Below are 10,415 nucleotides of genomic sequence, written 5' to 3'. Positions count from 1 at the left end.
GTTCAGTGTCTTGCCCAAAGACACTTCAACTGTGGAGGGGATCGAACCAACAACCTTACAAATAGAAACAAGATACTTGGGATAAGAAAATTCCAATTATGTTCTTCTTTTGTCAGTGGCCACACAATGCAGGACATTTTATTCATTTTACTGAAACACAGGTAAACACTTAAAGGCGAACAAGAGGCACGTTGCTTGAGGCAGGTTGGTGCAGCGTGGTGCTTAGGGTTCGTCTACAGCCACAGCAAATCGAACTGAGCATCCACGTGATAAAAAACATAGCATGTAAAGATAAAGAAAGGCGCTGCAGAAACAGACAACAGCTTGAGAATGCTTACAGATAATATCAGCAGCTGTTTAGATTGAAGATAGTCAGCCAGGAGTCTCTATATAAGTATATTTGCATTGCAGTACATAGATAAGTCAGTTAATCAGCGTTAGTTTCAGAAACAACCGCAGAGCAGAGCTGCCGCCGATCTGTCGCCGAGGACGTGGAACGACGTGGGCTCATCGAGCGGCGGCGAGCAGCTATTCAGCACTGAGGTGTTACTCACTGCAGAGACGGTTCCACTCGGTGATATTTAGCCGTGGGCCTGTCGACAATATCAAGGTTCACACTAAAACACTGGCGTTCTCAGTCTTAAAAACTGAGCCTTCGATGGCCAACTGAACTCAAATCTGGGGAGAATAATTATTCAAATTTTAGGACTGTGGTGATTAATAAAGACAGAGTTTAATTAGGATTTAACCTGTGGTTCGTTTTTCACTTTCAGATGCTTGACTCATGTTAGAAAAAAAGTCTTTTGACCGATTCAAACAAGACATTTCCTTTGAAAGATATCAGCTTACCTCTGCTGTGTTCAGCTGTCTGTTATTATGCACTGGAGTGTTCTCACATTACAAAAACTAAGATGGCACTTTGTTTAGCTTCGTCTTATGCGCAACAGTACAAATAATGGACCCTTAAATAAACACAATGTGATCATCGCTGCAACAAATCTCAGTTAACCACAGTAAAAATAGCACTTCTGAAAATATGGCGCGCTTTCCAGCTTCAGACTCAAACACATATTAATTATATAGCTTCTTTCATACATTTAAGAGAGGAAGAAAAACAGCTGACTGAACAAAACTTTCCATGAACCTTCCGTATACTTGCTTCATGGAAGTCTTCAGTTTCCGATGACTCCTACATTTCTGTGTTTCCTACGATGGGATCATTGACACACATGCATCTTTGTCAGCAAAAAATAAAACAACAATCGCGCATTTTGGTTCTTTCATAGATTTATTTTATTTCTTCCTGAAATTCTGTAAAATCTGCCGGGTCAGAAATATACAAACAACAACTTTAATGATCAGTTTTGGTGACGTACAAAGTTGTGTTAATCAAATTTCAAGCATGGCGGCGGCAGTATTATGCTCTGGGTCTTTGGAACTGGTTCTCTACACAAAGTACATTGGAACAAATTAGGAAGAAGGATTAGCTTGGGTCTTGGAGATGATCGACTTAGATATGTCATTTTGATTTTTACATACGAGGCAAGACAGCAGAAGAGAATCCAGTTGGTTCAAGCATGTCCAGTGTCTTAAAGGATCCCTTCCAGTACAGCAATGAGCTCGCTTCTGTGCAGTGACTTTATGGATGGATTATTAAGACGACCATCGTGTTTTCAGGTTCTGTTGCTATGCATGTGTTTCACTGTGGTTGAGAATCTCAGCAGGCAACTTGGTCACAATGGCTGTGATCTAGGAAGTGTTTTCATGTACAGTCGTGACTCGATAACCCGACACTAAATGTGAGATGCAAGGAGGGCTTGATGCTGGAAGGCTCATTTATTTAGAGATTAGATTAGACTAGATAGAACTTTATTGATCCCTTTGGTAGGGTACCTCAGGGAAATTGTTGATTTATTGTTCATAGTTGTTATAATAACTCGTAGGGCTGGTCCGAACAGCACTTTCTGGGCTCCAGATATTTGGACCCAATTAATGAATCATACTCAGTGCCAGCAGCAGTCAGATAATATGCCGTTATCCTTGTTTGTGACATTAAATGTTGTGTCGGAATCCAAGGCTGTCAGTATGTTAAGGCTGTTTTTCATGGGTTGCGTTCGTTTTTCCTGAAAACCTGTCGGATAGCAAGGGTTTAGGATTGTTAGGGTTCAGATTATCGAGTCACGACTGTACCTTGACAAACTTAAGAGTTGCTGTCAAGCAGAAGGAGGTTCATACATGCTAGAAGTATCACATCAAAGCAGAAACCTGTGCTGCTCATTCCTTTTCTTTCATTTGAGGTCACTTGCAAAATCTAACCGACGGGTGTTGGAATGCATATGGTGTTATCGTCTACACGTGTAATACAGATATAGAATGTCTACCGTGTGCAAGAAGACACAGATCAGATCTATTGGACTCTGGTTCATTTGTAGATGTGTGTGAAAAAATTAACGGTGTCTCCTATAAACCTTCAATACATCTCCCATCAGGTGAGCCCCCAAAAAGTCAGGAAACGTGAGTCACAATACACGTGTATGTTTAGCAAAAAGTTTAATTTCAAACCTTTTAAGTTGTAACATTCCACAATATATATATATAGCAGCATCAAAATCAAATTGGGACATTTGTGTAGGTATTCATTAAACTATGCAAACACACACACACACACACACACACACACACACACACACAACATGGAAACCAACCTTTCTGAAAGCCTACAATAATCTTACATTTGATCATTTACTATGAACCACTCATGATAACTGGGATGTTCTTTAAATCTGAGCATTTGACGCTACAAGGTACAAACACGTTCATCCCCTTCTGTAAATATTAGAAAAAAGAAAGAAAAAAAACAGAACAAAACCAAAGAGCTTCAGTAGAAAATTAAATAGCATGACCTTTATATTCTTAAGAAACCCTGAGGAGTCGTTGTTGTGAGCCTGTGGACGCCACAGTTCACCTTAAAGCCTGGCTTCAGTCACACTGACAGCTGTGTGTTGTTCAGGAGGAATCAATACAAAGCACAGATGTTTGCATAAATACACTATAAAACATATCAGAAGTGTGATTAAAGATATCTGCTCAAACAATAAGCAAAACGTGACCAAGAAGTATTTGGAACCAGCTTTTGTTAGCTGACAGGAATTGAAGTATTGTGAACACGACTCAGCTGGTAGTCAGAACATATTGTAGATTATCTCTAATTACAATCCTATCACAAAACTGATAAATACAGTAAATACATTGTTCACAAAAAGCACTTTCCCATAATCAATCAAGCAATATTACAGGAAACGTCCACCCACAGATGACACTCAACAAAAAAACTGCACCAGCAGCCACTTTCTACCACAGCTGTGACTGGACTATGTGTCTACAGACGATAAATCAGTTAGAGGTCCTCCACACCCACAGTGGTCCACAGCGCTGCACAGATAGACTGATTAGGGCCTGTCTGCATGCTCAGGGTGGGTGGGACAGTTTACATGAATCAGTATGTGGACTCTAATGACGCACTGCAATCCTCAGTGTCAAAACTCAGATGTTAACTATCGTAGCAGATGAACAGTCGTGACTCGATAACCCGACACTAAATGTAAAACCTTCTTTTATGTCGGATAGCAAGGCTGTCGGATTGTCAAGACGGAGGTCGAGATACAAGGAGGGCTTGATGCATTATGGGTAATCTGTTGTTAATATTCATTGTTTATAGCTGTTATAATAACTATTGTTAGAACACTACGCATCGCTGGATGTCACACCTTTGCACGGGCCCATCGGTTGACATCAAAGGTAAGTGGTCCTAAATCTGACAGGTATCTGATCTTTTGCTATGCGACTTCTGTCTGAATGGTCAGGTCCCACTTATCCGACCGGAACACACACTTGGCAGAACTTGGCTGCTGATGCCAGTTTAGTTAGTGGTCACAGTTCTGCGGCGGCGGAGGGAGAGTGGCAGATACGCTCCATCGCTACCATCCGTGTCCTCTTCTGTGCATGTGGGACACTTTTGGGTTGTATGAAGTTCACACAGCAGATCACATACAAGTCGCATTTAGTTGGAAATGTGAACGAACTCACAAAAAAATCATATTTCACAAAAAAAATCCAAATTGAGCATCAAGTCCTGCAGTCTGAACGTAGCCAATCTGTGGGATTGTTCAGTCAGATAATACGCTGTTATCCTTGTTTGTGACATAAAATGTCATGTTGGAGTCTGAATCCAAGGCTGTCGGTATGTTAAGGCTGTTTTTAATGGGTTCCGTTCGTTTTTCCTAAAAACCTGTCGGATAGCAGGTTTAGGATTGTTAAGGGTCAGATTATCGAGTCACGACTGTAAATGCAAGATAAGGCTAAGTCTGAGTGTTTCATACTGTAGAAAATAGTCAATAAATATAGACATCATCTATTAAACTTCTAGTTTGACTTTAAAAAAAAAAAAAAAGCTGTTCAAGGGAGAACCACTGAACCCCCATCAGTAAGACACATTTATTTACATACAGAAAGATAAAGAGTAACTCTTCCTACATTTGCTTTTTCCTCTCACATGACACAAATTTATTTCGCGTTGACAACGGAGGCAAAATTGCCATTTGGAATTGTTGGTACTTTCTGAAACAGTACAGTACAGAAGGACCAGATTGTACATAGTGAGGAAACACTCACACCTGATGATTGGAGCTCACATTACAGCAGACAAAACACACTGTTTAATCAGTTCCTCACATGTATGCTCTTGCAGCTTGAGCTTAAGAAAAGCTTTGTCACCCCGCATACACAGTATTGCTTTTAATGTAGAAAAATCTAACGATTCTCTAACTGTGCTGAAGTGACTTTGGCAGAAGTTTTCGTTTAAAGATCCCAGGCCTTGCTGTTGTTAAGCATTACTTATATTTGTACACAGTTTGGCCTCACCAACACACCTATACAGCTCTATTAATGGATATTGTTACTGAAATGCTCGTACAGTCGCCCATCTCGACTGTATCGTGCTTACACAGCAACATCAGACAAGCTGCTGAAGACACATGCGGCGAGCCAAAGATGAGGAGATTTTTTTTTTTAAGCAGAAGGCACATAAATATTGAACTTACATTCGTTCGGGGAGAGAGATGTGACGTCTGATATCTGCTGGATGGGTAAGTAGTCGTAACATCAGATATAAAACAACAAATGTGGAAGTTCATACAGTGCTTTGTGTCTGTCTGCTCAGATGTTGCTGACAATGCAGCCTGACACAAAGCAAGGTCTGAAACCCTGCTTTTAATCAGACAACACATGGAAGAGGTAAATGTGTATGGCAGTTCCTTCCTTCCAGCTAAAGCTGCTCATCCATACAGTATCTAGAGAAAAGGCCCCATCACTCCAAAGTCCATTTGAGCTCGTGCAAGACGCAAATTGTCAGCAAGCTCTGTTACCACCGGTTTGGCACTACTAATGCCGTTTTGTGGAGGGAGAACACTTCAGAGTAGGATCGTGTATTCTGTGCCACATCAGATACATCTGATGTGGAAGAAATCTGTGTACCAGTAAGACGTCTTTATAATAACAAGGATCGTATCCGTCTAATGTGCTGGAGGGAATGTACAGTCCTGCTGTCTTCACACCCATGTGGGAGGAAGGACTAAGTCCTGCTTTGGCCAGACACATCCCCATGTAAACATCATCAATAGGAAGGATGGTGATGGACAGGGACATGTTGTATATGACCAGAGCTGTATAACCAGACAGGAGGAAGCCCCCGCCACCACAGTAAGAGGGGTAGGAGTTTGATTCCTGCACTTGTACTGGGATGTAATACTTACTCCCTGATGATCTAATGGGCCCCACATTCTGGATCAGGTGCCCAGTGAAGAGGTGTTTGCTTCCATCATTGTCCTTGAGGCTTTGGAGATACACAACCATGTTGTCTGTGTTGGCAAAGACGTCATCGTCGCCATTCAGCAGGAAGCGAGCATTTGGACAGTTTCTTTCCATCCATTCCAGGAAGAGGATCTGCTTCAAGGTGAGGTTGTAAAATGTGTCACTGAAGTCCCATTGAAGGATGTCATGGTACTCCTGCTGCTCCAGCTCCAGGATTTTGTTCAGCCTTTCCTTCTCAAAACCAGAACCCGACGTTCCCGAGACGAAGATCCTTCGAATCCACACCCCGTTGTGTAACCTCTCTTTCGCCCAGGTTTTGCGTAGCACCTCTCGGCGGTCGTAGTTCCCTGGGGAGCTTTTAATGACCAGCAGAAGAAAGACGTCTGCAGATTTGTCAGCTCCTCCACATTTGTCTGGAAGGTCCAGCAGCATGGGGAAATGGCGGCAGTGTCGGTAGTAGAGAAAGTCTTTGATAGGAATAGGAAGGGAGCTGAAGCCTGAGATGTTGGCAGCAGAAATGTTTTGTTGACATTTCGGCCAGAAGAATACGTAAGAGTTGTTTTTGGTGGGCTTCCTTATTTGGTTGTTGTTCTCTCTCACATCTACATGGAGGCGTATGGTTTTGTGGTCAATAAAATCTTTACAGAGATGAAGGACCAGCAGACCGAGAGCTCCGACCATCAGGAAAGTTTTTGCCCTGATGTTTCTCATCCTTAAAACTCTGCAGACAAGACAAAAACAATGAATTAGTGAGTTTGCTAAAGTAAGAATGACAAGCTAAGGTTAACAGGTATAACGCTACATGCAAGCTTTGCAGACACTTAAACATTAATTTAACAGGTAGAAATGTAGGAAGCCAAAATCTGAAGAATTTGTACACCACCTTCCCAGAGAAAAGTAAACAATGTTTGGTGTTAAATGATGGCCACAAAGGATACGATGTCACTGTGAAGTTGACCTCAAAAACATCATCAGTTCATTTTGTGTGAAGTTTTGTTGATACCTGAGTTCTTGAGTCACGGATACAAAAGTGATCAATGAGCAACCTTCACCTCTGACTCTCGGCCACTAAAATCTAATCACTTCAACCTCTAGTTGAGGTGAATGTTTGTCCAAGCTTAAAGAAACTCCCTCAACTCCCAAGATATTGGGTTCACAAGACAGACACATGACCCATAAACTCCATGCTTCCGGTTCTGAAAGGCAATAAAAATGTCTGACTTAGGAATGAAGATCAGTTGTCGACATTATCAGTAACTGTTGCGATGCTCTTTAAAGCCACCCGACACATTTCACTCTGATGCCACAAATGTTCCTGCTAGAAACTTCTACATCTCTACATCACAAAGTCTGATGTTTTTTTTTTTTTTATTTCTTTATTCCTACAAACAAGCGACACCAGACTGATCTGAGCAGCGGTGAAGGATCAGCGTGAGCACCATCACCAGCTAGCTGTTGTTTCATCACGACCCTACACGAAGTTTATGGATAATTTGACACAATACTTGTTCTTTGAAATCTTTGCTGAAGCCACCTATCCGTCTCCACACAGGTGAACAGCCTTGTTGTTATCTCGTACAGCCCCTTCTCTTTCTTCAGTTATATATTAGTGTGTCCCTTATTGACTCTATGCACCATCTCTGGATGAACTGTTAAAATGCTATTAATGTCCAATACCACCTTTCTCTATCTGTAAATGATTTGGGGAAAAGTATAACGAATATTAGGAAAGGTAAGAATCTGTGCGTGAACATACTGAATGTGTGCGAGCGCTGCATGAATACCGAGGCAAAGCTCAGAGTGTATTGGTAAATGTAAAAGCCATTTGTGGCCTGACAACTAGTTTACAGAATCTGCTCATTGCCAGGAAGACGTTTGTGCTGTGGTCGTGAAGGTACCACTTCCTGAATGATCAGAACCAAACACCATTATGGGTTCAGGTGGTAATTTAACAGAAGGCATCTGTGTCTCTTTGTCTCCCAGCGATCGAGTGCTATTGTGCGATTGTTTCTGCTTGGACGTGTTAAAATCCTCCGAGTTAAAACAGAAGAAAAAGGTGTGCCGAACGTCTATGTGTGACATTTGTCGAGAAGTAACAGTGGAAACATTATGAGCCAGTGCAGCATTAATGTGTGGTTAACCTCACCCACTTCCTGGTACGTAAACGATTTAGCAGAACCATGAGTTGAGGGGTGTCTCACAACACTTGTCGTCACAAATTCACCACCGCTTTTTGAAAAGCAACACCAATAGAACCACTTAACACTCAGCAGCACTCAACTAATGCAGAACGAGGAAAAAAATGTTGCCGCTGTGCCCCAATAATAATTCATCATTTAAAAACACAATATTATGTTTGGTTTTGGATCTGTCATTATTATGTGCTGCACACTTTTTTCACCTGAAGAATCTCCATCCATCCATTATCTATACTCCGCTTAATCCTCACCGGGGTCATGGGGGGCTGGAGTCTATCCCAGCTGACTCAGGGTGAAGGCAGGTTCACCTGGACAGGTAACCAGTCTATCACAGGGCTACACTTAGAGACAGACAACCACTCACATTCACACCTACGGACAATTTAGAATCACCAATTAACCTCAACATGTTTTTGGACCTTGTGGGAGGAAGCTGGAGAACCCGGAGAGAACCCTGAAGAATCTACAAAACAAAATGTTTTCAATGTTTTGGACTTTTTTTGGGAGTTAAAAAAGATGCTGGTGAGTGTTAAAGGCTTAAAAACTAGAGTCATATGTTCCTTATTGTGCAGGTAATATAGCTTAGAAAGTCTTTTCCTCGTGGACACAATGTCACAGTCGTACTTCTCACTGCAATCAATACTTAAAGAGGAACTCAACTGATCAAAATTGAAGTGGAAATAAACAGTAATGCTCATGCTACAGCTGGTTGGAGCATCATTTCAATCAACAAATAATTAACTGGAGATGCAACAGCTCATCCCGGAGCTGTGGCTTTTAAATTTACACATATTTTTTTCTGAGACTGAGGCATGAATTACACCCTCCGAGCCGTCCCACACTGTGACACAACTCCCTGAACAGCAACAAGCGACGTGCCAACAGGAGAGAGCAGCTTCCAGAGCAGACGTGAGGCGGCTCGCCATCTGCCCGCGACGTCCACACATGAGGTAGCGTCACACGGGGCGCAGGGCGGCGACAAATCTGTCATGTCTCCTCAAGCTGGGTGGAATATGTTACACGGGCGATGTCAGACATTAAGTCAGTAAAACAAACTAAATAGTCATTTTGTGAAGCGTCCAGAAAAGGGAAGCTCCCAACGCACAGCCTAACACAAGCCTCACCCTGTTACTCAGATTGAGGAAATCAAACTAAATGGCACAACTGTCAAAAAATAAAAAATAAAAGTAAAACCTAACAAGTTGAAATGAAATGAAAAATACTTTATTTATCCCAGAAGAGAAATTCAATCTTGTAAAAGCTCACTTTTTTCTTATTATTATTTTTTTTTTAAATCAATATAACATATATTATATACAACAATAATAATCATTCAGTCAGTCGGATTTGTTTTTTAAGGTTAGTTATTATATTATATATTATATAAGTTAACGGTCAACAAGAAAGTTCTGAGATGTGCTCATGTCCAGGTGCTCCTGTGGTAGGCATAGAGAATATCTGGCATTTACTCAGTGTTGTTGAAGGTGATTTTGTGTCTTTTCTTTTGCATGTGTCATTACAGTTTCTCCTGTACTTGCTCCGTCACTTTGCAACGTGACCCATAATGTTGACACTGACAACAAAGCTGTTCTGTTGTATCCCAAAATATTATCGTGTACATTTACTGTACCGAAACACTTCTCTGCTGCTTAATATTTCCCTTTATTGTTACTTTGCACTTCCATAGATGGAAATATTTGATTTCTCTCATGAAATAAATCTTGCTGTGCAGACTAAAGCTACATGATCAGTTCAGTAAAAACGATGCACTACTGTAGGTTTAAGGAACAAACAGCATGTGCAGGATGCTGCTTGTATCTTAATGCATCAGTAATAATAATCTTATTTAAAAAATAGCAGGCGTCAATTTGGTACAAAACGACCAGATCTGAAAAAACAACTAGTTTAAAAAAAATACAGTTAAGTAAACACAAAGACAGGAATTAGGATACACAACCACGTACAGTACGCAGCATGTCTAAACCAGGGTTTACAATTAATTAATATTGAACGGAAGTTTGACTTTAAAAGATTAAACCCCAGATCAGATCGCATTGCCAGCCAGAAAAATTACAACACATTAGATATTCCTTCAGTCCTAGGTATCACGCATAAATGATTTTTTTCAAAAAAGCCTTGTTGTGCAATGTCCATCCATCCATCCATCATCTATACACCGTTTAATCCTCACTAGGGTCATGGGGGGCTAGAGTCTATCCCAGCTGACTCAGGGTGAAGGCAGGGGACACCTGGACAGGTCACCAGTCTATCACAGGGCTAAAATCAAAAGCTGTCAGTACTATGAACATTTTTGGGCTTACAATAGTGGGCTACAACTTGGCTTTGGCC

At 41.2% G+C, this 10,415-nt stretch overlaps 1 protein-coding gene across 1 annotated transcript in view; it reads right to left on the bottom strand.

The window, feature by feature from the left end:
* Window positions 1-4,431: 4,431 nt before the first annotated feature.
* Window positions 4,432-10,415, bottom strand: part of LOC103355553 (UDP-GlcNAc:betaGal beta-1,3-N-acetylglucosaminyltransferase 3) — an 11,118-nt gene continuing 5,134 nt past the window's right edge. Inside the window, exon 2 of the mRNA XM_008279397.1 lies at window positions 4,432-6,589. Coding sequence (XP_008277619.1) covers window positions 5,440-6,579 — 1,140 coding nt within the window. The 5' untranslated portion in view covers window positions 6,580-6,589 and the 3' untranslated portion in view covers window positions 4,432-5,439. The remainder of the gene's footprint in view (window positions 6,590-10,415) is intronic.

This window comes from Stegastes partitus, unplaced genomic scaffold (genome assembly GCF_000690725.1).
Source record: "Stegastes partitus isolate 25-593 unplaced genomic scaffold, Stegastes_partitus-1.0.2 Scaffold157, whole genome shotgun sequence".
In the NCBI taxonomy this organism is placed as follows: domain Eukaryota; kingdom Metazoa; phylum Chordata; class Actinopteri; family Pomacentridae; genus Stegastes; species Stegastes partitus.
This window is presented reverse-complemented; position numbering and strand designations above follow the sequence as displayed.